Source organism: Pleurodeles waltl, chromosome 3_1 (assembly GCF_031143425.1).
Source record: "Pleurodeles waltl isolate 20211129_DDA chromosome 3_1, aPleWal1.hap1.20221129, whole genome shotgun sequence".
Taxonomy (NCBI): domain Eukaryota; kingdom Metazoa; phylum Chordata; class Amphibia; order Caudata; family Salamandridae; genus Pleurodeles; species Pleurodeles waltl.
Window position 1 is genome coordinate 909,935,016 of NC_090440.1, and position 27,811 is coordinate 909,962,826.

The 27,811-nt window shown below is 42.0% G+C and overlaps 1 protein-coding gene across 2 annotated transcripts in view; it reads right to left on the reverse strand.

The window, feature by feature from the left end:
• The window catches only part of EPHA10 (EPH receptor A10), a 1,402,205-nt gene that overhangs the window by 1,332,701 nt on the left and 41,693 nt on the right, over nt 1-27,811 (reverse strand). For both annotated transcript variants that reach the window (XM_069223890.1, XM_069223891.1), the window contains exons 2-3: nt 12,090-12,154; nt 10,587-11,256 (exon numbers count right to left, since the gene is read on the reverse strand). In XM_069223890.1, coding sequence (XP_069079991.1) covers nt 10,587-11,256; nt 12,090-12,154 — 735 coding nt within the window. The remainder of the gene's footprint in view (nt 1-10,586; nt 11,257-12,089; nt 12,155-27,811) is intronic.

A 27,811-nucleotide genomic window follows, 5' to 3' on the forward strand; every position in this document is an offset into this window, starting at 1 on the left:
CTGGTTCCTATAGGACCCAACCATTTAAGTGCTAAATCTTTAACCCGGAAGTAAAAGGTACGCGGGTCCTCATTCTCTCCCCATTTCACTTTCGGGAATTTTACTCTATAATACTCCACATCGTGACCAACCCTTTCCAAGATACTCCTTTTTATGTCCTTGTATGGTGTGGTACCACCAGGATTAGCCGCTTGGTATGCTGTCTGTAATATCCCCGTGAGTAAAGGTGCGATGTATTGTCCCCATCGATCCTCAGGCCATTGGGCGGAGGAAGCTACGCATTCAAAGTTGGTAAAGAAGGAGTCCGGATCTTCCCCCTCCTGGAATTTTTGTAAAACGGAACTAGGGACATTGGGGTGCACTTTACTGGCGGCTATTGTATCTGTTAATTTCTGCAGCGCAGTTTCATGTACAAGTTGGTTGTTTGCCAAGATAGTAGCTTGGCTTTTTAGGGCTGATTGTAAGGCCTCCCTGTCCTCCTTAGCCTCCCATTGATGTGCTTCCCATACTAGTTGTAAATGGCGCTGGCCTTCCGCCAGCTGTTTAATCATGTCCTTGAGGGTGGGTTTGTCACTCATTGTCTACACCGCCAATCAGCCTTTGGGGGGGAAGGATCCCACTTCTGACACCACTGTGACAGGCTATGGCGGTAAAACAAGGCTGAGACTGCAAAATGAGGTAAGTAACGTGATATTTTAATCTTCTTTTAATCTGGGTGACTACAGTCTAGTATAATGTCTATTTCTGCTTGGATTCTTGTTCAGCTCTTCATTAGCGGTGGCGCGTTCTTATTTCTTTATTTTCCTCTCTCCTAGGTTGGTGGGTTCTGGAGGTTCCAGAATTGGGTACCAGGAAAAGAAACAGAAAACACGCGAAGGTAAGTGGTGGGCTAGTTCTGGGGTTTTGGTGTAGGGTATTGGAGGGGAAGGGTGGTACAGGGGACTAGAGAGTGAGGGTACGCCACAGTGCCTATGTGGAAAAGTAATTTATTAGCGGTGCCTAAAATAGAGCATCGTGCTCCCGTGAGTGGTGAACAAATACTTTTCCTTACTTGGGTCGTGCTGCCCTCACTTCTCCCTCTCCCACCTCCCCTAGTCCCTTCCCCGGTGCCCCTTTTACTGAAAGCTCCCGTGTCCCCAGGAGGGACCGTACCTTTGCTAGCCACGACCCTCCTGGGTCGTGGCAGGATCCTCGGCTTCTGTGTTCCAGAGCCTCGCTGGGATTGGTCTCCGTCTTCTCTCCTCCTGGAACGGCTCGTCTCTCGTACTTTTCCTCCGGATTCCTCTCTCCGTCGACTTTTCTTTGCTCCGCGACGTTCTCCTTCTCCTTCTGGTAGTCCGTCGTCGATTTTGACGTGACGGGTTCGTGCGAGGTGTTCCGGTGCTGTGGAGGCGGGGACGTGGTCTCGGAGACCCGTTCACAGCGAGTTTGTGTATAGGGAACCAGTGGATGTCCTTTAGATGTTCTGATATGTGCATGCTAAGTGATAATATGGGAGGGAGTCTGGCTGCTACGTTCTGTATTGCCTCTTGGCCAGAGAAGCAGTATTGTCAAAACAGAGGGCATTGTCATAATTGAGTATACTGGTGATTACAGCTTGTGTGACTGATTTTTGAGAGTCCAGCAGGGGCCATCTGAAAACATACTTGAGGAGGCTGAGGGTGTCAAAACAGAAGGATGTAAAAACATTAACTTTTTAGGCCATCACAATTTTACTATTGATCATGATCCTCAGGATCTTGGCTGATTTGGTGCAGCTGGGTACCAGTCCTATCTCTGAGGTCCACGAGGCCGAGGACCAGCTAAGGATGTCCTTTTTTAATGTGACTACTTAAGTTTTGTCCTTGTTGAGTTTTAATCAGGGAGAGGATAAGCTGGGTGTCGTTAGCATAGGAGAAAGTGGATGAGTAGCAACCTAAACTGACTGTTTGGGTGCAACCTGGGAGAAAGGAGCTGGCCCACTGGAGCAGTGTTCATGGATTATGGGCTTATGTTGGTACTGGATGAGGATTAAGCAGGAGAAAGCGTCAAAAGCAGCTGAGAGGCGAAGAAGAGTGAGTCCTGCTGTATACCCTTTGTCCATGATGAGGCAGATGTCATCTTTGGCAGCAATGAGGACCAGGTTTGGAGAGTCCAGGAGGTGGTTGGCTCAGAGGTGGTCTGCAAGACAGTTGTTTGAGTTGAGTTTTTCTAGAAATTCGGCTGGATAGGGTCAAAGGAAGATGAGTCTGTGGTTAGCTGGAGTCCTAGGGTCCGCCAAGGGTTTCTTCAGTACAGGTAAGATTCTGGAGTGTTTCCCAGAGTTCAGGAAGCTGGTGATGGAGAGAGACTGACTGAGGATAGGAGTGAGGGCTTTCCTGAGAGGTTCAATTACTTTAGTGATGATGAATTGTGGGGCAGGATCCAATGAGGCTCCTGAGTGGCTTGAGCGTATTGTGATGGTGGTGTTCAGTGCAGTGATGAGTGGCTAGCAGGTCAGGGCAGTTTCTAGAGAGTACTTGTCATCAGCTGGGAGGATAGCATGGGTGAAGTTACTGTAGTTGTTTTGTTTTTCTTAATGAAGTATTGGGAGAGTTAAGTGCAGAGATCCTATGATGGAGTGATAATTGTGGCTTTGGGGTCAGGAGATGTGAATTACTTCACTGTGGCGAAGTTTTTATTTGAAGTATTGGTGCTGTTTTGGATCCGCTTGGGAAGTGCTGTGCGCTTGGTGGTTCTGAGTCACTAATGCTAGACCTAGGGAGGTTGATGTCACAGTTCCTGTTGTTGTGGGTGTGACACAATTGGCACTCCAGCTGTTTGCAGTGAAGCTTGGTAAGTCAGACAGCTTCCATATACCAGCATGCTTATGGCATGGATCGAGTGATGAAGATGGTTTAGCAGAGCCAGAGAGTCTATGCAGGAGGTGATCTATGAGTTGAAGTTCTTGATGGAGCGTGTGCAGTCAACATGGTGGGGTGGATGTTGTGACTGATGCTCAGAGGTCCAGATTTCTTTGGGGATCTTGTTCCAGTTTTGTCAAAATGTCTTTGTGTTTTGGGTTATCTGCTTGTTCAGCAGGTTCAGGATGAAGCAGATGAGGGAGTGATCAGAGGGCAGCTATGATCTGGGAGAACTTGGTGAATAAAGGGTGGTGGAGGTTTCTGGCAGACCAGATGGGGTCTTTCACTTATTTGGTGAGCCCTAGTAATCTCAGGTCTTCGAGGAGGTTGGTAGTGTTGGAGACGGTGTGGTCCTGAAGGTGAAGATTGAGGTCTTCTAGTAGGATGAAAGGGTTGGATGCAAGCACCATCTAGGTGATGAGGTCCACAAGCGTTATGCAGAAGTTCGTTCTTAGTGTGAGGGGCCGGCATATTAGGGCTCCTTCCATGGTGTTAGTGCTCAAGGTACTGAGCTTGAAAGCCATGTGTTCCAGGCAGTCACTGGTGTTTGCTGAAGTAATGCAGCAGTTGATATACTCTTTGCAGAGGATGGTGAGTCCTCCCTTGTAATCTTGTAGACAGGAGAGATGGCACTGCAAGATCAGGAGCAGATGGTGGGATGAGCCAAATCTTGTGATGAAGATTAGGTCAAGGGAGAGGTCAGGCAGAAGGTCCCAAATGTCTATGGTGTGTTTGGCGAGTGAGCAGGTACTGAGTAGAAGGCAGGTGAGGATAAGTAGAGTGTATTGTGAAATACTGTCTTGTGGGGTGAGCTGTGTGTGTGGTGTGTAGAGAAAGTGGGGGTTTGAGGCAGAGGCATGGGAATGCGAATGTGGAAGTCAGAGGTTGTGGGGTAGTTGAGGAGTCAGAAAATGAGTGTTTTTGTGAAATCTAGTAGTCTACATGTCATTGCCAGCTAACCATGTATGTTTAGCAGGTACATGCCTATACCCTAGTATATGAAAAAATGCAAATGTTTAATCATTAGAGTGAAGCTAGTGATAAATGTAATTTAAGAGTGAAGCTGTGACAAATGAGTTTAACAGCATCATCATATCCCTGAGTTGGTAGAGGATCTATGCCCCTCCCTGTCTTCCTCAGCTCTACCATATCATATGTATGCTTTGCTGCTCATCTTAAGTTGTTTTTCGTCTGAAACACCATCAGACTCCATGGTGAAAAGCAACACAGTGACAGCAGGCTTGCCATGCTATTGTAGACCTGTCATTGAGTGCTACAGAAGAGGACACGAGTCAAATGGTCAGTAGGCATTGCCCATTTGACAAAAAGGCCCTTATTTCAAGTTTGTCAGAATAGGGTAGGGTAACTACCACATATGGTAGCTGCCATTACCTGAAAGGGAGGCATTTAACACAAGTAGTAAACACCTCCTCTTCTGACTTTTCAACAGGAACATTAGGTATAACATGTAGAATTGGTGTTGTTAACACACTAAATTCTGCATGTTTTTTCTTTTGTATGGAACTTTTTCCCCTAACAACTTTTGGCAGGTTTCTGTAAGGATGCGGTAATTATAACACAACTTATTATTTTGGTTGCTGTGTAAACACATGTTTGGTCAGGGATCAGAATATAGCCCTGAACTTGTCCTTCTAGGATTTCTTTGACAGGTGCCCTTCATTGATTTCCTTAATTGGGGGATAACCATATTGAGAATATTAGTCACAAACAATAATGGTGGGGCTTGCTGGTGGTGGTGTATTGAGCGCAATCACAGTCTGTAGCAGTAGGCTGAAAGTGACTAGGTCATCACATGCTGCCTCCAGTCAGAAAGCAACATGTGGCTGCATATGCGAGTGTACAAAGTAGGGGTAGAGCTCATGCCACGACCACATGTACAGCAGAATAGCTGTTTGTGCTGCAGCCAGAAGCTCTCATGCTCTAGCCACCTGTAGCATACAATAACCACTTGTAATGTAGCTGTAGCTGCTCGTGCACCAATAATGCTTTCATCAGGCCTAGCATATTGCAAAATGGTATGAATTTAATTCAGACATTCTCTGGTAAAATAGTGTTTTGCTTGCAACATCTAGATGTGCAGTAACAATTAAAAGTACCTTTGATAGGTGAACAAAAAAAGGAATTGTGGCTTGCTGTAACGAATTGAGTGAAAAAAGCTGCCAAGAGCCATCATTTAAATTCTGGGTGATGGTTTATTTTTCAGCTTGAGAAATCTTCACAGTAAGGCCATGGCAGACAAACTGCCTCTTTTCAGAATATATGCATGTACGCTATACCAATATTCTAAGTACTTTTTTTTTTACATTCAAATTCTCTGTGATACCAAATACAACAGAAATCATCTACTGTTCAGCCGGGATACTAACTTACACCACTCACACAAGTTCAAGAATTATGTTTCGTGCCTCAAGGTACAAAGAATCAAAGAAAATATCCATTATGAGAACTCTAAGATGTGATTTGACAAAAGCATAAATATCCCATATAAATTTTATGTGATATTGCACTATTTATAATCTCACAAATTCAATTTTTAACATTGCTAGGATGGATGTCTAATTCCCTGTTAAATTATGTGGTATTTATCATTAACTTAAGCTTGGTGTTAATTGGTACTGTTGCAAGTGAAGTCTCCCATAACCTCAAACTTTCAATATTCAAAAACCAATTGAGGGGCTTATTTTGACATTGATGGACAGAGGGTATCCCGTTTGGACGCCCATCGGCAATGCCCCTGTCATCCAGTGGACCTCCGCCTGCCAAAACTAGAGTTGTCTGCTAGCCTCACAGACAACGCTTAACTTTGACAGGAATCACCATCATGGTTCCTGTCAAAAGCCTGACAGAGAGCTCCATCAAACTGGATGGCCATCCTTCAAACTTTTATAGAGCTTTTTTATTCTTCAAAAATAAACTTCCAAAACAGGAGTTTGTTTTTGAAGAATGAGAAACTGATGACTCCCGCTATACTACATGAGAGTTTTCTCCCATGGTGTGGGAGGGTCATTATTTATTTTACTGTCCCTCACTGCCAGGTTTTACCTGGCAGTGACTGACAGAAGGGAGAAAAGCACCAACTCTAAATTGGGCAATCAATTAAATGTCTAACCTCTGATGGCTCATATTTGATTGTGCTTGTGGAGGAGTATGCTGGCTACAGAGTTGGAGTAGGCTCTGTCGTCTGCATACTTCAGTCCTCCTGATTATAAATTGTATGGCCGGGTTGTGATTTTGACAGAAGGCCTTCCATACTGTTGCTATGAAGTACCCTCTCTGCCAAACTCTAACAGCCCTTAAGTCTTCAGGAAGTAATACAAATCCATTTAGTATTTTGGTTGTGAGATGAACACAAATGGTGCATGGCCAGGGTATTTCAATGTAATAACACATTCTGCCTGCCTTTTTAAAAACTATAGGATATCTGGAAAACTGACTAGTTCTTGAATGATTCAATATTGAAGAACCACCAATGTTTGCCACATGTGTATTTGCTGTATTCATAGGTAGCAGAGGAACTGAATGTTCGCAATATATGGAGTAGTTTTCTTCAAGGTTACGTACTTTGCACAAACCATATTTAGCAGAATGTGTCAATACTTTCTCTCCAACCAGCTTGCACACCAATTAAAAGACTTTTGGGACAATTTATATGTTGGCGGTGTGTATATCCCCTCGCAACAGCAACAGAATATATACATTGCCAACACAGTAGTCCTCCAGATCGATTTAATTGCGAGCAGTCCATAGGTTTGGCTACAGCAGTGACTCTTTCAATGCCGCCATAGCAAACCTCTCTGATGGCCTAACGGAGTAAGGGCCATCAGAGAAAAGGCGACAGGTCCACCTAACCAACTTAGATTGGTAGACATGTAACCCTTTTTTTCATTCTCCGTCACTGCAAGACAAACCCTGGTAGTGAGGGACAGCAACATGTATATAATGCTCACCCCACCATGGGAGATGATTCCCATGGTGATTTGAGCATTATTTTTTATTTTGAAAAGAAAATGTTGTTTTGGGATTTTCTTTTTCAAAATAAAAAATAATCCTGTTTGGTGCAGGGTTGACGCAAACAGAAATATGCATTGACAGGTACCGCCATGACAGCGAATTCTGCCAATGATTTAAAAATGACTGCCAGCTTTGTGGTCAATTATAAATACGGCATGCAGTCCTTCAAACAGTGGGACAGAGTAAATTACTCTGTCCCCTTGTTGGAACAAAAAGCCATCCACCATCACATAAATTGGCCCCTTTGACCTTCCAGCCTCTCCTATATTTAAGTGGAGTTCTGACTGGGTAACTAGAAGAGAAATAAGAAAAGTTACCAATATGATTTAACAAACAAGATGCCAAGTTAGCAAGCGCAATTGAAAGAGCAACTGTCATGGCTGCAGTGGCTTTGGAGGCTTGTGGACTTCCCACTAGGTAGACTGGGATTTCTAAATTTGGTGTGCGGTCCTCCACCAGAGTAACAGAGGCCCTTGCCTCTGCTGACCTGACAGAATAGTGGTCTTCCCAGTGTCCTATATATAAGAGGTTTCTTACATAGTTGAGAACAGATCTTCAAAAGGCTCTTGAAAATAACATATTCAATGGTGAGAGTTAACTTAATGCGAGGCACTTATTGACTGGGTAATGCAGGGGGATTCTTCTCAAAAACTGCTCCTGCTACTTCTAGGTTCCCAGCTTCTCGAGCATATCTGACTCTTCTACTGAGACTTAAAAGCAATTGGTATAATTATTGCATTGTGACCCTCATTTATTGTTCTTCAATAATTAAACATCAGTTCATCTAGGATATGTTTAGTACTTTATAGAATACATAACTACAATGTCTGATGAACAGCCTAGCCCATAGAATGAAGATTTTTATATTCTGTTGAGTAAATAATGAGTATTACCTGATGAAAAAATGCTTAAGGTCCAACATACAACAGTAAAAATTAGACAATAACAGTATTTATTGAGGCAAAATGCTTTTGAACATAATGAAAAAGGGGTTTAACTTAATGTAGTAATCTAGAATACTAAAAATCTGAAAATACTACAGCAGTACTCCACTAATTATTCCCATCCATCCACTCATAATCATTTAATCATCACAATGGAAATTTTCACCTAACTTCACATGCCAATATCCACTGTCATAATCACCCACATTACATGGAGAGAAAGGAGGAGAGATCCTCTCTAAATAGAAGTAGCTGTAAGCAATGTTCTGCAATTTACTGCTTTCTCTCATGCAGTTCCTACTGATTATTATTGACAGATTGTGATAGATACTGAAAAGATGATAAGATGAGCCCATTATATGGCATGTCACATAGATATTGTGGTTCTCCATCCTAGTCCAATTTTTATTGGACATAATGTATATGGTTCATTACCAGTTTGTGTCCCCCAATCTGTCTGAATTCAAACAGGATCAGGTATTAATATGGGCGATTCAGTGCACTCAAGATCTCCCATATCTGGCATAAGGCAATCATCCAGTCCTTGTTTCTTCTTTGCATTCTAAAACTTGAAGATGTGTGTGTCCAAAAAAGTGTATGGACATGTAACCAAATGAAAAGAAAGTGGCATACTCACACCTCACACAGAACGTTCAAAAGCTCTTCCATTTCTAAGATGGCTCTCCACATACTATTTACACTAAATCTGACAACATAGACACTGCTTATTCCCATGTGATCCCAGATACAAGAGCGTCTATTTTTGATGAGCCCAGAATCCACTCTTGCATTGGCACAGCTGTTTCTTGTGTGATATCTTGTGCTCAATCTGCCATTTGGTCTGTAAATTCTGGAGTAATTATTTCTTGGCACATATTCAATGACAGGAATCATATTAAAATGTTTATCGATGCAAATCAACATTATACTCTTAACCAAAGCATATTTACTAATTTCTTATTATATTCTCAACCAAAGCATATTTCCTAATACGACTTTTCACCTGTGCTGTATAACTGTCTGGTACCCAGTCCCTATGCTTCAACAAAAAATACGTTGATCTCATAGTTTCTGCATTCTGGGTACTCTCCTGATCTCATCCTTGAAAGAGGTGAGCTACCTTCTCACATAAAAGACACTGTCTGAGTGTAATAAGTCTCCTTATTTGTTAAATAAGCAATATTTGCCAGTTATTTAAAGTTAATAAATCATTTGACTAATGGCAACAGACTAAAAGTTCATAAATATTTTGATTGCATAATGATGCAGGACTATTTTTAGATGTAAAGTTCTTGGTTGTTTTTAACCTCACCTTAAAACAACACATATTTCCACAATATCTATATTAATTGTTGCAATACTACACAAAGAAAATGCAACCAGTAAGATGGAGTTGTATTTAGGCCAGTGTGTACTTTGACACTCGCAGTGTCTAAGTAATCATGTTACACAAAAATCGAGACACGCTTTCTTTGGATAAAATGTAGAGTACACAATTATTTCTTATTTACATTTACATGACTTGAACAGAATTCATTCTACAATATTACAGTTCCACAGTCCTACCTTGGTGCATAGCACTTGTATTCCTGCCCTCTTCTAATTCTTCCTGATTACGTAACTAACCCAGCCCTAGATTAGAAACTCTCAGTTCCACTTTGAGAGATGCTTGCATGTTTCCACCTTAACAACCACAACTATTACTGCTGCCCAGTTCAAGCCACTGAACATTTCTAAGATCTGTTCCACTTTACAGTTGTCTCTGCAAAAGTACAATAACATTCCTTATGAACCAACTATGCCACAGTGACATCACTCATTTATCAACTTATCTGTAGCTCTGCATTATCAAATTTTTAGAATCAGTCACCATCTTTTTATTGAGTCTTCTTAAAGACACCATCTCCTCCTTCCACCACTGGCCAAGTGGCTCACAATTGAACGTTGGGATGAATACAATCTTCTCATCTAGGTCTTTAAATCAATCCATAATTTCCAATTTATGCATCCCTCACAACATCACTCTCTGTATGCAAGACCCATCCTTCTACTCATAAATCACGTTACTGCTTTACAATCCCACACATTCGTGTACTGCCTCAAGGTTCTTTGTCCCTACAGAATCTTCTTACTGGAATGTATTCAACCTGGACAGAAAGTAAACTTTTGCCATGCCTGCCTTTGAAATTTCCCTAAAAAAATATTTTCCAGATGGACGTTCTTCTATTGCAGCACATCGCATTTGTTATTAGCTACACCAATGGTGTAAGGGTTTTATCATCACTTGATTTATGCTTGAGTCAATAGTGCATTACAGACATACTTTCACCTCCATTTTTACCACTAAGATGGACATGCAATCCTTATCTATAAAAAGTTATCTTGCGCTACCTCCCAATTCCCTATGTTCACTGTATCTTGTTTAGATACTCTCAGAAACTACAAATGTATAAACACAAATAACATAATAAATTGTATTTATATGCTAATTTGGTTGGGATTGATAATTGTCCAACAGCAGCTGCACATCTATGTGTAGAAATGCTTTTCAAATTATTGAAACAAAACTAACATGTTCGTAGAACATTAGGCAACATTTTGAAACACATTCCAAAATAATGTTAGCAGCACTATAACTATGTTAAAAGAATGGTCTAGCAGATAAATTGGATTCTGAATTAATATAGTCCTACTTAAGGAAAGACATAATGCAAGTAGTGTTTTTTACCTGCACAGCTTCCACCCTTTTCTTCAAAGCCAGCACTACAAGTACATTTCCCAATAGGTACCAGCCATTCACCTTCAGCGCTGCAATGCATCCTCGGAGGATTATCCAAGTCTACTTCGGAATTATTGACACACGTCCCTCTAACTTCCACAAGAGTTGCAAAGGCTGCCTCAGCAACGGTGTCTGGAAAAATTGCCAAATTCTGAATAGTAGAGAGACATTTTTTGTAATACACCCGTACAGATACTAGGGCAACACAGGCCCCTACATCCTGAAACCCCAAATGAAAACCTTTTTTGTTCAGATGACCAATTTCCCTCACTTCAGTGTTGAGTTTCATTTTACGCTCTCCCAAATCCCCTTGTGTGAAACTCTCATCAGCAGCTATTGTATCAATCTTTATGTACTTGCTCTCCTTGATGTTTCTGCCCAAGTCATAATCAGATTCAATGAAGTAAAGATTGAAAGTCTCCTTGCAAGTTCCGACAACTCCAGGAATACTATTACAATCCCGCAATGTGAATTTTAGTTCAATAAAGATCCTTTGGCCATTTCGCCTCATGATCCAGCCTGTTTGCAACCAGTTGTTTTGATTTGGCTCCATGACGTTGCAGACCTGATATGTGCGTATTGGCTTGTAGTTTTCATCCACCCCACTTATTTCTTCCCACTGTATAAAAATAAAAAAACAAAAACATGTTAAAAACTTTCCATATAAAAATACGGACCTAAGTACTCAGTAATTGTGTTGCCCTTAGAGACACTGTACACTTTGAAACAATGAATCTGACAAGGCATAATGGGTTAAATACGGAGAAGGCACTGGTGGTGACAACTTATACAACGTAGTGTGAATACACAAGGGGAACAAGTACAGGGATTTTCATGCTTAAAGATAAGTTTGAAATGGTAGATCTGTAAACTTGTTACACTGCTTCTGATTGGAGATCTGTTTTCAAGCTGAACAAGTATTGCACACAGCTGCATAAAAATCTCAGAAACAAAATTAAGCTTGAAGAAAGGCATAAAACAGTATAGCTCAAACTAAGGATGACCCTTCCATCCCCATTTACCTAAACATTAAGCCATCCAGGTATATGATAGAGGGTTTCTGCTATCAGTCAGATTTAGTAATCTTGACATTATGTTGATTAGATAAATCAAATATTGTTTTTTTGTTCGGTTCTATAAAAGGAATGGCTAGTGAACTATTCTTAGGATTTGACAAGGCAGAGGTATGAGTCTCAAATATTGGGCAAATATATACCAGTGATAATTTCAAAGAAATGCAATGCATCTGTATGAAAACCAGATAATTGTCAGATTTTCAGGAATCTACCTGAGAAAAACATTGCATACAGTTAACCATGAATTCAGCTGGAACTCATTTGCATTGGCAGTGGTCATCCTCAAATTCTGGCATGGCATCCACCCTCTTCCACCTAACATGAGCATTCATGCTTAAAACACAATCTACTGATACACAGAAAGGGTATTACTTACTCCATTTGATGGATGAGAGGTCCAGCCCAGCTCTGCCTGTGACTCCTTTGAATCTAGCAAAACAACTTCAGATAAAAAAGGCAGGTTAGAAAAATTAATTAGCATGTACTCCTTCTAAAGTATATATTGTGCTTGCTAGTCTTTATGTACAATTGTAATACTGCATTTTGCAATGCAAATGCATTGCATGGCACGCATCACGACTGCCACATCATGTCACATTCATGGTATTGATGGTCCTTGAGTTGACAGTAGCAGTTCTTGGCTTATTTAAAAATAGTTCAAAAAGTTTGTCATCAGCTATATTATTTGAATGCCAATCAAAAAATATTAATAAGTAGAACCCAATATACCTAATGGAATCTGATACTTTTTTTAACACAATAATGGAATTTGATCATTAAATATAACTTGGAGCAATAGTTCCTTTAGGACTCGTTTAATACAGTTAATAACTTAGTTGGGAAGACCAAAGGTGCCTAATAGCAATAACTGTATTACTATCGAAAAACAGAAGCAACATAACATTAATAAAATGTGTTTTAAACAGTTGGAAAATATCAGAGATAAAGTGCTTAGTGCTCTAATGAAGCACACAAATGCATGCATATGAAAAGTATGTATTTATCCAAAATGATCTAGGAGCGTCTATATTATAAAAGGCACAATTGGCAATCACAATCTGTGAAAATTGTAAATATTGTCCCTGGTCTAAATGTGCCAGCAGACATTCCATCCTGGTGTTGAGTTATAGGGTCATTATTAACGCACAATGGGCAGAACATTAATTGGAGGCCAATATGGTTCTAGAATGTGAAGAATGGGCCCAATTAATCCTAGTCAGCACTTTCTGAATAAGATTGTTATCCCAAAGGACCATAAAGTCCCATAGCACTATGGAGAAGGCAAGAATTAATAACTATTGTTCAAATGGGGAGGCAGAGTGAGTGCTGATGCAAAGAACAGAGCAGTACACCTGTGACAGTTGTAGCAGAGAAATCAACAATGCAGCAGAAACTAGTTTGAAACACATACTGATGTGTTTGGCTTGGGAGAAAGATTGAAATTCTGACATGTTGTGATTGCAAAGTTTGTCTTCCAAAATGATAGATGTCCTTTCCTTGTACTCTATTTTATAAAAAATACTTTTTAAATGTATCATACTATTACTTGTGTCCAAATTAGGTCATTGATAGGAGGTAAATTTGATCTACAAATGAGTTGTATTAAATAAGTGATAATGGCGCAATTGGTCAAAGTTACAGTGCATATTACCTAAAATAAAACTTATGTAGGCAGATGTACTACTTCAGTTTAGAATATATGATTCAAGAATGACATTTTAATTAAAGACAAAGCAAAGCAAGGTTTGAACTATTGTTTCAGTATATATTCACATAGCTGTTTTTCTGACTCACTTGGTTTAAATCTCATCTTCAAAAGTAGTTGTAAGTGGGGTGTCTACTGTTGGTCTGAGCATAATTGTGAACTGTTGTTTCACAAAATGTAACAACATTTTGCAAAACGTTTCAAAAAAACTTTTTTCAATGTCAAGTGAATAAACCGAATACCAATGCATATTTTGTATTATACATTCATGTGGGGTCCCGGTAAGGGTACTGGTTGAAGGAGAAAATGTCTTCCTCATGCAAGACAGTTTGCTCCTACAAGGTTTTCTCTTCTAAAGCCAGCTTCCCACATAGCATAACAGTGTGAAATTTCACGCCAATGAAATATTGAAATTTTATAAAAGTTGTGATTTTTAGAAGCATAAATTAAAGTTTGTACAGGCCTTTTCTGTTGAGCTTGATACCGTTAGAACAGTTGGAAAGCATTCATATTTCCACAACTATTTCCCAAATAATAATAATAATAATAATAATAATAATAATAATAATAATAATAATAATAAGAAGAAGAAGAAGAAGAAGAAGAAGAAGAAGAAGAAGAAGAAGAATACTTTTTTGATTATTTTTATTGATCAGTACAATACTGGCATGAGCTACAGCAAACCAAAATACAATAAATATTTAAGAAATACTTTATAGAATTCACACCTGCAAGCTGTTAGGTACTGTATACTGTGGCATTATAAAAAAAAGAGGATGCACAAATATGAACAATAAGGGGACAGTGGGTGAAATAAAGAGAAAGAAGTGAAAAACACATGTACTCATGCAATCATACACACTCATCTAGCTAATGCAGTCCTAATACGAAGATTTAAAGACACAGATCAAAGTGGTTTTGCCAACATTAGAGGGCAAACAGTGAATACTGTTTTGAATTTCCAGGTGATTGTTTACGCACATTTGGACCAACCACAAGCTGGTCATGGGAAGTTGGAAAAAATATAATAGCCATTGTTTCATTTTAAGTACACCAAGTCAGTAAAACTGGACAAAGCTCTGTACATGTCAAAGGCCAAAATTACTGAATAAACTGTTTGACCATCTTTGGAGGGGGTTACTGAAGTCATAGCAACTACCATAAAATCAATTAATTAGCTTTTCCTGTTTCCACACCTTCATATCTTAACTGGACTGTCAACATTGAAAGTAGCTGGATTCGGGTAAAAGAGCATAATAATTGCATCTATCTCTCTTTCACAATATGCACGACATGCTCACCTAAGGTTCTAAATCACTGCATGTCTGTCTATTTACTTCTGGACAGTTAAACGGTGCTAGACAAATACTACATGTGAATCAAAGAGCAGACTCTCTTGAAAGATCTTTGGATAGCAAATATTAAATTTGGCTGTGGCCAACTTACAACAATTTGAAGAGAGGTGAATTCTTGCTTCTGAGTCCAATTATTTGATATATTGATTGCTGTGTGACTGGAAGTCTGTTTACATTTTTAGCAGTGAAGAGTGAGGCAAGGCCTGGCCTACACATCAGTCTGTACAACCAAGCACAATAATTTGTGATAATAGACTGGCAAAATGTTTGCACTTCTTAAGAAAGAAACATATTCTATTATTGCTGCAGATTTATGTTTATATGATCACAAATGCACAGTGATCAGTACAATATTGCTATTATTAATCATATCACAGCATGGCAGTCTTTCGATGGAAGTAAGACTCTTATGGCATAGTTAAGTAGCAGTGGCTGAGAATTATAGATCTTCTTCAAGGTAAGTTAAATGCTAATGTGTACAGCCCTGTACAATTCTTGTGTGGACACTGACATATTAAATGATATTCCTTTTTTGTAGCACAGATGTGACACATGAAGCAAATGTTCTGATTCATTTCCACAACCCTACATCAATATTTGGTTATTATGTTGCTTGTCATAAAAACATTTTTGAGCTACATTGTAAATTGTAGCATGAAAATTAAATCCCACTGAGAAAATGCTTTTTGTTTAAAACTGTCCATACGTGGTCTTCAACTCCCTCTAATTACATGCTTAAATAGACATTTCTTGCAACGTTAATTTTTTACTTAGCCATGCTAGCTTGACTCTTCAAAAAAAGCATAATGAGGACTTGCTTATAGGGCACTATGCTCCCTAAAACCTCTTTGGAACAATAAAACAAGTCCCAGCATCAACTGTGTCCTACCTTTGTACTGAGTAAACAACATATTGTTTGCAATTAATTTAGACCTCTCAACTGTAAGTGTGATATCAGGTGATATGCAGGAGTTTTTGTAAACCAGGAACAGAACTGATTTTTACTAAATCAACCTAGTGACCATTATAGATTAATACTGTGAGTCTAAAAGAATCCCCTTGCTTTCAATGTAAACTAACATACGTAAACCCTCTGGCATCAGATTTATCGAGTTGAGTTGCTGCTCTAATGATTTAAGTTTGCTAGATGAAGGTTTAAAAACTGACTACTGTATAAGTGATACATTTAAGTGTTTTCTTCTTTGCTTCCTACCAAAACATGTATGTATACATCTCTTTCTCTAGAATATTGTCCCAATAAGGTTATGCATAAAATGCATCTACATCAATATACAGGGATTAGGTCAAAGTACCAGGGCCACATCATATGTGAAAACATTAATTTATGTCAATGATCTAAGCTCAGACCCCACAAACTCCATTCTGGTGAGGCACAACAGAGTCTTAGAAGATATGATTTTAAAATAGACTTAGGAAGGGTGTTAGGTGTACTTACCTCTGATGTTCTAAAGTACTTAATCTTGTAATCTTCCCTGTTCATCAATACTTGTCAACACTTTGATTTCAAACTTTGAATTATTGGCCTCTTATAATAAATGTTTCTCAATTCCTTCACGATGCTAATGTCTAAGTTACCTTGTGTAATGTTTCTTGTTGAAGGATATCATCCACTCTTTGGTTTTCATTCTGTATATTCTCTCTCCAAACGTTGGTAGTTGAGCCAAATAAACCTTCAAGTTTAATTTTCCTATGAACCAGAAGAATTTCATTTTACATATGAATAATGTTGTTTTAACAAATGTAACTCCTTATCAAAGAATTCTTTTTCAGTCATTGGAAGAGGTCATATCCATGTACCCATGATGTAAGGACAATCACAAAGTTACAATGTTTGCATGAGGCCGAAACAGAAATTGGGTATGCTTTGTAAGATAATTGGTAGGAATTGTTGGACCTGATATCCTTGACATGGGTTTGCCACAAATATTTGTGGTACAGTCACCTGAATAGGTTTTTGCTGGCTTTAGGCATGTAGCATTGTGCCACCCACTTCTGTAGCCATTTAAATGTGTCTAAGGTTTGACATTGTAGCCTGTGTGTGCAAGTTCAAATTGTCATTTGGACCTGGAAAATCAAACTTTTTGGCAGGTTTAAAACTTTCTATTTTGATACATATAATTCACCCACAGGGTAGATCCTAAATAGACCAGAGGACAGGGTACAGTGTATTTAAATTGTTAGACACTTTTAAGTTTTACATGTCCTGGTAGTGAAAAACTCCTAAATTAGTTGTTCACTACTGTGAGGTTTCTGTCTTCCTTAAGATAACACTGGGTTACCTTATTACATTTGAGAAGAGATAACTTTCAATTGGGAACAGGTAGGAAGGTCAAGTTTAGTGTGTAAAGAATTGCAATTTAAAGCCCTCTTTAATGGTAACGTCAGAGTTTACCTCAAAATTCAGAGAATGCCACTTTTAGAAAATTGGCATTTTCCTTGTCATAACTATTTGGTGCCTGTAGCCTGTTTACTGAGCCACACGACTAGGTATAGCTGGCAGACGTTTTTTGTGTAGTGCTCTCAGACAGTGAAACAAAGGGCCATTGGTGTTGGCAGAATGGGCCAACTCTGACTTGATGAGGGGGGGAGGAGAAACCACCTACCACACTTGCACATTGCAAAGGCTCTGCCTGAGCACACTCAAAAAGTGTTTGAACTGATCTATTCTGGCCCCAATCTGGGGCCAGGGCAGGAAGACAGGAAATTCCGAACACCTCTGGGGTGGAAACCTCCAATACCTTTTTTTTTACTTCAAACTGGACACGAGATATAAATACTGGACCCTTAGACCCAACACTTCAGTATACACCTGGAACTGCAGAAGACTCAGAAGGGGTGCTGTACTGCTCTGCCAGAAGGACTGCTTCTCTGCTGTCCTGTTGCCCTGACACCTGGGTAAAGGACTTAATCTGCCTCTTGAGCCTATGACAAGTAGAGTGACTCAGGCCAGATGGTTGGACTCCAGATCAAACGTCTCAGGAATAGAACAGGCTCCAACCACATTGAACCCAGCAGCTGGACTCGACCTGCTGTGAGTTGTGTTCCCCAATTCGTGCTACCCCTGTTCTTGGACCATTGGAAGTGGAATTGAAGATGCACTGCCAGCCCAGCTGAGGTGCCCTGGGCAGGACTGATGCAGCGTGATGCATCTCCTCGCAACTCCACTTCGGAACAGCCATTGCATGGCACATCCCTGATGCAGAACTCCACATCGCAGCTTGCATTCTCCTGCCAATGTGTGACACATCCTCAACAGAGGAATTTGGATCACAGTCCACAGTCTCCTCAGAACTGCTGCTCACTAATGTATCCTAGATGCAGGCCTTCACATCATAAGACCATCATCAATAGTCTCCACATTCAACAATGCAAGATTCCACATCGCAAGAACTGCAACTTATTTGCAAGTAAGGTACTCTTGTTCAGCAGTCCTAACTTGTTACCTGTATCCAGGCCACACTCCATCACAGTCAGCATGAACTTATGACTGTGTCTCAGTCCAGTGCGACCAGATACCCATACATGGTGCTTTTCTGCTTCTATGCAGTATGTTTCTTAAAATCTTTAAAATTGCATATCTCTGATTCAACTGATTGCATTTTGTCATTTTGGTGTATAATTGATTAAAATTACTCTATTTTTCTAATTTGATGTGGGATTTTTCTTCTGTTTTGTTTTCATTTTATTACTGTTTGAAGTGCTGCATAAATACTTTACACATTGCCCCTTAGTTAGTTTTATACCAACTACCAGAGGGTTAATGCAGGAAAGTTGTCCTTTTTGCCTGGTCACCTCCAAATGCTTTGGACAGATACTGGTGGTTACTAACTCTTGGCTGCGCCGTGGGTAGTGCTAACTAGACCCAAGGCCAGTGTACTGTGCAAAGTGAATATGTAACCTAGATTAATTATAATTGGCTAGGCCAACCTACCTATAAGCCCCTAGCATATGGTAGGGCATGTAGGTTTAGGGACCCCTGCATAGATAGTACCTCCATAGGTGTACTGCCGTGGTGGCCAGTGTCATTTTAAATACAGGGCTGCCTTGGTGGCTGTTTGTAAATTAAAGTTAACCCAAAATTAGACTTTGGAATTAAAAGTACTTTCAAAGTCTTAAACTACCGTATTTTTACATATGTCACCCCCTAAGGTGTGCCCAAAGTGCCCTTAGGGCTGGGTGCTTTGAAAGTATAAGCAGGGACTTTATAAAATATGTTTTATAAGCCCTGAAGACAGAAAAATAGCCACACTTTGTTTCCCCTCACGGTAGTGAATGGGCTCCATAGGCTAACATAGGGAGACTTTAGTTTTAATTAATAAGTCTTCTAAGGAGCTACATATTTCAAGTTTGGTATCAAATGATTGTTATAATAAATCCAACAACTTGCCATTGTTGAATTTAATATAACTAACTCAGGGAAACAGTATGCCAACTTCAGTCCTGTGGTGCCCTTCTCTGATTGGCCAGCCTCTGGCAGCCTGGCCAGACTGTCTTGATGAGGGGTGAAGTGGCCTGGGCTAAGAACAATGAAGTGTCTGGGGGGAGGAGATCTGCCTCAGCAGATGGTGAAACAGGATGGGGGGAGCAGCCAAACTGGACTTCAAACGTGGGAAGGACATTTGGGACAGCTCTGGACCTCCACCATTTCCTGCAAACCCAGAGAGTCGGGTGTCCCACTGAATAGAGTAGGAGAGGGCAGGAAAGGAGTGTGTTAAGGGAACTTAGCCACACTAGTGAGTGGGCTCAGCCAGACCTAACCTCTAAGATTGAATTTCTACCATTTTGGATTTTTGAAAAATGTTGCTCCCGGGGATTGATTTTGCACACTTCCCAGGAATTGGTCATCTAAGAGGGTGGTGGCCTGCATGTGATTGGGCAAGGGGCCCCCCAGGTTTCCACCCCAGGAGCAAGGATAAATATGGAGAAGGAGAGCTCCAGGGACGTCAGATCCAATTTCAAGTTCAGCCTGGCTGAAAATGTCTGTCCTGAAAAATCGACTAAGTCCGAAAGTAGAATTCTTCATCGAGGTCTTCTGCGACGCTGTCCGAGGAGGGCCCCAGGGAGGTTGGATCCAACTTATGACTTTGTCCCGGTGAAGAAATTCTTCAAGAAAAAGAATAAGGGCCTCATTACGAGGCTGGCGGTCTTCAGGTCACCAGCCCCCCATTGACCGTCAGGACCACTGCTGTTGTTTTGCTGCCATGAAAAAGCTGGCAGAGAACAAGTGCAGGGTGCTACAGGGGGGCCCTTTGCACTGCCCATGCACCAAGCATGGGCAGTACAGGGTTACCACTGCCCAGCACCATCGCAATGTTCACTGTCTGCTGAATAGACAGTGAACATTGAAAGGGTGCTGGTGCAACCTGCTGCAAGATTATTGCCGCAGGCTCGATTACGAGCTGAAGACAATGCTGCCGCATGTTTCCCGCTAGGCCGGCGGGTGGAAACCAAGGTTTCCACCCGCCGGCCTAGTGGAAAGCCCCTAATAGGTCTGACCAAGGCATCCCTCTCACTGCTGTTGAGTAGGTCTCCATCGTGGTCAGTCTCAAATTTTGACTTTGCCCTGGTCGAGTGCGACCAGAAGTCTAGATTGGCCCTTTTAGTTTCTATCCTCGAAAAACATTTAATCATTAAAAATTCATAGCTCTGGTTCCCCTTATCCAATTTTAATTGTTTTGGTGTCAAATTAAAGATACAAATATTTTCTATTTTTATTAATCAGTTTTGGACTTTTCAGCTGTTTCCTGTGTTTTATTTAATTATTGTTTTGTGATATTTGAATGCTTAACACACTTTGGGCCTCACTAGGAGTTTGGCAGACATAAAACTCTGTCCATCAAACTCCCGACAGGGTGGCCGCTGTCTACACAGTGACCTCCCCACCGGAGTCATTAAAAGTTTCCCCCTAGGTCAGCGTTTCCGCTATCTGGCCTAGCATTTTGGATTCAGCCCCTTGGAGTTACTGTTTGGGCACACTGTACGAAGCCCATTGTGTTTGGTAAGAGAGTCTGGGGAGAAGCCTTTCAAGGAGTCCAACAAAATGTGCTTGATTATGTGCAGGGTCTGCATTCAGGCATTGCTGAGTAAATGAAGAAGGCAAGCAGCAACCTGGATGCCAGCCAAGAGCTCATGAAGCTCTGGCATGACCAGAATGCTACGATGCCTGAGTATCACCAAGGTCATCTGGGGTGGTTTTGGAGCATTTGGCTCCTAGGGCACTTCAGGCCACTGGCCCTACGCAATTTTGAAGAACAAGGGTGAGGTCACCTACCTGATGGACCTTGGCACCACAAGGAATCCTCACAGGATCCTACATGTTAACAGGCTAAACCCCTACCAGGACATGGCAGACATGACCATGCTTATGGTCACAGATGAGGGAGAAGAGGAGGAGCGTGAACCTCTGCCATATCTCCTCTCCAGCAATGCACGAGATGGGTCAGTGGAGGGAGTAGTACTCTCTCACAATTTGACAGCTCAGCAGCAGAAACACTGCAGACAAATCTTGTAGAAGTTTGTTGGACTGTTCTTTATGGCCACTGGACTCACCAATTGTTGTGTCCATGACATTGACACCGGTGACAGCTTACCTGTCCAAAATAAGTTGTACAGTCTGTCAGACCAGGTCAAAGCCAACATCAAAGCTGAGGTTGCTAATATGTTGGAGCTAGAGGTAGTTGAGCCCTCTGATAGTCCTTGAGCCAGTCCAGTGGTACTGGTTCCCAAACCTAATCCTCAAGTTGGGAAAAAATAACTAAGATTCTGTGTAGACTACAGAGGTTTAAATGCAGTCGCTAAGACTGACGTTCATCTTATACCTAGAGCTGATGAGCTCATTGATAGTTTGGAGCTGCTAAGTTCCTGAGTCCATTTGAGTTGACCTCAGGATACTAGCAAATTGCCTTAAGCCCAGGAGCTAAGGAGAGGTCAGCATTTGCCACCCCAGAGGGTGACTTTCAGTTCAAGGTGATAACCTTTGGTTTGAACAATGTCCCTGCCACCTTCCAACGGTTGGTAAACAGAGTCTTGTCTAGGGTGGAATGTTTTAGTGCAGCTTATCTGGATGACATAGCTGTATTCAGTTCCACCTGGGAGGATCACCAGGTCAACCTGAGGGAAGAGCTTCAGACCCTGCTCCAGGCAGGCCTGACTATCAAGGCAAGCAAACGCCAGATAGGGCAGAGTTCAGTGGTGTACGTAGGCCACCTTGTGGGTGGTGGCCATGTACAACCTCTCTGGCCCAAGATCTAGTCCATCCTGGATTGGGAAGCTCCTAAAACTTAGACTGGGTTCAGGGCCTTTCTTGGCCTGACTGGGCATTACAGGGGGTTGGTTTGGTTCAGAATTATGGGACCATTGGGGCCACTCTGACAGAACTCACATCAAAGAAGCAGCCCAAGAAGGTCATTTGGACCCAAAGTATCAGAAAGACTTTGACACCCTGAAGAAGGCTCTGTGTTCAGCACCAGCTCTACTGGCTCCTGACTACGACAACAAGATTATAGAACAAACAGATGCTTCAGAGGAGGGGATTGGTGCAGTGTTAGCACAAGTCAACGAAGGATCAGCCAGTTGCCTTCATCAGCAGGTGACTACTCCCTAGAGAGCGAAAATGGAGAGCCATTGGGAGTGAGGCCTTTGTTGTGGTCCGTTCCCTGAAGAAGATGAGGCAAACTGGTTTGGCACTCACTTCCGAATTCAAACCAACCACAGACCTCTCAGATGGCTCATGCAGATGAGCGGGAGAACCCAAAGCCATTAAGGTGGTCCATTTCCCTACAGGGGATGGACTTTAGAGTGGAGCATAGACCTGGAACTGCCCATGCCAATGCAGATGGCCTTTCCACGTTTTTCCACCCAGCTGATGAATACTACCAGTGTAGCTTAGGACCCATCACCTTTCATCTGGGGGACAGTATAGGAAAGTTGTCCTTTTTGCATGGTCAACCTCAAACTTTTAGGACAGATACTGGTGGTTACTGACTCTTGGCGGTGCCCTGGGTACTGCTAACCAGTCCCAGGGCCAGTGCTCTGTGTAAAGTGGATATGCAAATTAGGCTAATTATAATTGGCTTTGCCAACCTACCTATAAGTCCCTAGTAGATGGTAGAGTCATGTAGGTTTAGGGACCCCAGCATAGATAGTACCCCCGTTGGTGTACTGTTATGGTGCCCAGTGTTATTTTAAATGCAGGCCTGTCCTGTGGCTCCTTTTAAAGTTAAGTTAACCCCAAATTATTAAACTACCTTACTTTTACACATAGGTCACCCTTAAGATGTGCCCTATGTACCTTTACGGCTGAGTGCTACACAACTATAAGCAGGGACTTTATAAAATATGTTTTATAATCCCTGGTGATGGAAAAATAGCCAAATTAATTTTCCCTCACTGTAGCGAATGGGTTCCATAGGCTGACAAGGGAGACTCTACTTATAATTTAAAAAGTCTCGAAAGGAGCTAGATATTTCAAGTTTGGTTTCAAACTGATTGTTGTAATAAATCCAATACCTTGCCATTGTTGAATTTAATATAACTAACTCAGAAATAGTTTTAGAACTCTACCTGAAAGTTGCTAACTTCAGCCCTGTAGTGTCCTTCTCTGATTTGCCAGCCTCTGGCAGCCTGGCCAGACTGCCTTGATAAGGTGTGAAGTGGCCTGGGCTGAGGACAAAGGAAATGTCGGGGTAGGAGATATGCCTTAGCAGATGGTGAAACAGGATGGGGGAGCACAACCAAATTGGACTTCAAAGGAGGGAAGGATATTGGGGCAGCTCTGGACTTCCCCCATTTCCTGCAAACCGAGACTACCAGGTGCCCCCTGATAAGATTAGGAGAGGGCTGGAGAGGGGTGTGTTAATGGAACATAGCCACACCAGTGGGTAGGCTCAGCTAAACCTAACCTCAAGATTGAATTTTTGTCATTTTGGATTTTTGAGGAATGTTGCCCCCTGGAATTGATTTTTGCCACACTTCTGGGAAGTGGTCATCCAAGACGGTGGTTGCCTGCACGTGATTGGTCAAGAGCCCCCCACCCAACTTTCTACCTCAGGAGCAAGGATAAATATGACAGAGCTGCATCCACCCTTAAGATACCTACAAGGAACAAAGACAAGAAGACGGAAGGCTGTCCTGCTGGACCCCTGACATGCACCTTGACACTGCACTCTGAAGGAGGGCACCAGCTGCACAGTTGGGCTTCACCACTAAAAGGAAGTTGACTGTCTTCAACTACTTCAAGAAGGGACTCCCTGTTTCCTTCAGGTAGCCAATAGCTGACCAGAGTCTCATGCATAAATGCCTGAAGAAACTGACCAGCTGACCGCTGTCCAATGGACATTTTTGAGTTTGAGCCAGGTGCATTCCGGGAGTTGGAGTCCTAACCCTCAAGGAGCAACTCAGAGCTTCTGGAAACTTGAGGTGAGTTGTGGACTCCTAAAGGGCCCTCAAAGACCTTCTGGAAGAAGATCCAGAAGTTTGGAGAAGATTGGAGAACTTTTGTTAAAAAGCTCCATAAAGGGACTGACCCGACGGCGTGAACCAAGCTGGCTTATGTCTACCGTGACCCGGAGTCCCAGACTTCCAGGATTTCACCAGGGGCTCCTTTAAAGGCTATCCGATGATGTTGAGTCGAAAAAGGCTTACTGTGGAGGGTTGTCTGACGTCGGAGAGAAAAAGCTTCCAAAAAGTGACAAAGTCATAACATAAAAAGTTGACGGAGGTTTCCCACGTAGAGTATCCGAGGATGGCTCAGGGACATTGGATCCAATTTCAAGTTCGGCCCGGATGAAGATTTCCATCCTGAAAAGTCAGAACGTAGAATTCTTCATCAAGTTCTCCTGCAACGCGTATCTGAACAGGGCTCCAAATAGGTCAGATCCAACTTCATCCCGGTGAAGAAAATCTTCAAGAAAAAGACTAAGGATCTGATTATGAGTTCAGTAGACAGTTTACACCATCTGTCAAACTTCTGGCGGGGAGGTTGCCGCCATACTGGCTACCTCCCCGCCGGGCCCATTAAGAGTTTCACCCTAGGTCAGAGGGCAGAAACCTGAGTTTCTGCCCACTGGCCTACAGCCGGGAAACAGCTTACAGCATTGCCTCCGCCTAATAATCCAGCCGGTGGCAATGCTGTAGAATGCAGGATGTACCAGCACCCTCGCAACGTTGAACGTTGCGAGGGTGCTGTCTAGGGGGACCCTGCACTGCCTATGACAGGTGCATGGGCAGTGCATGGGCCCCCTGCACCTGTTCTCTGCAAGCCTTTTCATGGCAGTCCTACCGCCATGAAATGGCTGGCAGAGAATGAGGTTATAATCCCCAAGGCAACACCCCTTGCAGCGCTGCCCTGGTGGATTGGAACCGCCACCTACATCCAGACCACTCGGATCCCTGATCCTGGCGGATCTGAGGGTCCCACTGCGGCCTGACTGCCAGGGTTGAAATATGTCACTCGGACCACCGCATTGGTGGCAGTCTGACCGCCATCGGCGATTCGGGCGGTCGCTAGACCATTAGACTCATAATGAGGGCCTATGTCTAACGGTAAAACTTTGACTGAGGCCTCCCGCTCACTGTAGCTGAGCAGGGCTCCATCGCAGTTAGCCTCAAATTTGGAGTTTTCACCATTCGAGTATGACCAGATGTCCTGATTGGCACTTTTAGTTTCTTTTTTTTGTTGTTGTTATTGGAACTTCTTCTTTTTTTATTTTATTTTTTATTTTTTGGAAAAGGAAGGGAGATAATTATATTCATACATCATTGCCAATAAACATACAGTTCACAAAAAAAAAATATATATAATTACATCTTCTCATTAGGCTGGAAGGGAACACTTTCCTCATCTATCATCCAGACAAAACCTCAGATTGAGCCTTCATTCATTGGCCGAAAGCCAATTCCGAAATTGTCCCCAAATAGCTTTCCCTTTCTTCCTAGCCAATCTCCCCTTCTGTTCATACAGTGCAATTTCCAGATGATACACAGATAATAACCGGCCCAGCCACTGCTGCCACGACGGTGGTTGCGAGTTCAGCCATGCAGAGGAGATACATAATTGATAAACCGCCATGGCAAGGAAAATAAATGCTCTCTGTCATCCCCTTATTTGCTCAGCGACCCCTAAGACCATGATCTCTGGGGTAAGGACCACATCATACCCCAATATTTCTTTTATCACGAGTTGCATGCCATCTCTCAATGTCGTTAGTTCCATGCACGTGGCAAACATATTAACTATATCTGTTCCGTGGACCCCACACCTTGGACAATGAATTCTTCGTGAGCCCCCCAACTTAACAAGGTGGGCCGGTGTATAGTACAGGTCGAACATGGTCTTATAATGTTGTGCTTGTAGAGTTGAAGAGAGTAGCATAGTGTGTCCTAATTCGAGTGATTTGAGGAAATTAGCACTTCCATCAACCAGTTTGCCGTTCCACCTTTCACTATGCTTCCCCAAATCATCGGGTTGTTCTGCCATCAATAAGGAATAAATTAATTTGATAGTCATATTAGATTCCTCCAGGATACCTTTTAACAGTAGGTTACTTTTAAACCCCTGTGGCCCCCCCGTTTTCTTGCCCAAAAAGTCTCTTACCTGTAGCTATTGAAAAAAATCCCTTTGTTCTAGACCGTACCGTTCTTGAAGACTCATAAACGCCTTCATTCCAGAGTGGTCGAAGAAGTCTCCTAACCTCACTATGCCTTGGGATGCCATTTTGCCATATAGCTATCCTTAAATATTTCAGGAAGCGACGGGTTATTCTTAATTAGGGTATAATAGTTAAATCTTCCAAGCCCGTTCTTTATACGCCATGGCCGCCAGCATTTATAGGCCGCCTCTAATACCTTGTATCGAGCTTTTTTATAATACCCAGGTTCATGGAAGGTTAACAAACACCCATTGGCGGCGGATCCCACGAGCAACTCATAGATATTGGGACCATCTTCAACCTCATTCTCCCCTGCTCTTTCCCCCCATAATGGGCGCATATATTGAAATGCTGCTGCCATTTGATATAGGGCCCAGGGCCAACCCCCCCTTTTCCCGAGGTAGAGACATAAACTTACCCGATCTTCTACACTTGCCATATGCCCAAATAAATCTCATAACTACCCGGTCCATATCTTCAAACCGAGAATTTGTAAAGTTCAAGGGTATGGCCCGGAATATATACAATAATTTTGGGAGGAGAATCATTTTGACCATATTACACCTCCCCATTATAGTCATATGCAAATTATTCCATCTATGCATATCGTTTTTAGCCTTTGCAAGTATTGGATCTAAATTCAGGTTGATGATTTCTCCTACTCTTGGTGTAATATTGATGCCCAAGTAAACTGCATGCTCCACCCTCTGATTGTCCTGAGAATTTGTATATTGGTTAACCAACAACTGTGTTTTGGTTCTATTTAACAAATACCCAGAGAACATCCCAAACTTGGTCGTCACCTCTTCGATTTCTTTCAGTGCTGAATCTGGATTGGAAGTTATAATGGCTATATCATCCACATACGCTAGGAGTTTTGTATCCCATTCATGCCTCCACACCGGCATAATCTTCCTATTCCCTTCGAGCTGTCTGAGCAGGGGATCTATGTATAAGGCGAACAACAGCGGAGAGCATGGGCATCCCTGCCTAGTACCTCTCCCTACTTGGATACATTCAGACTGCCCTCGCAGTAGTTGTATTCTCACTCCCGGAGACTTATATATAGCTTTTATTGCCAGGATGAACTTTTCCCGAAAACCATAGTTCTCCGTAACCTGCCAAAGATATTTCCAATTAACTCGATCGAATGCTTTCTCTGCATCTAACAGGGCGACAGCCATGGGCTCCTCCGCGACTTCTGTCGCATCGAAAAGCGTGATAACTCTTTGAATATGTTCTACCATGTCTCTACCAGGGACAAATCTATGTTGTCTAGGTGTTACCAATTTCTTAATCACCAGGGATAATCGGGCAGCGAATATTTTTGAATAGACTTTAGCATCACTATTAATTAATGTTATCGTCC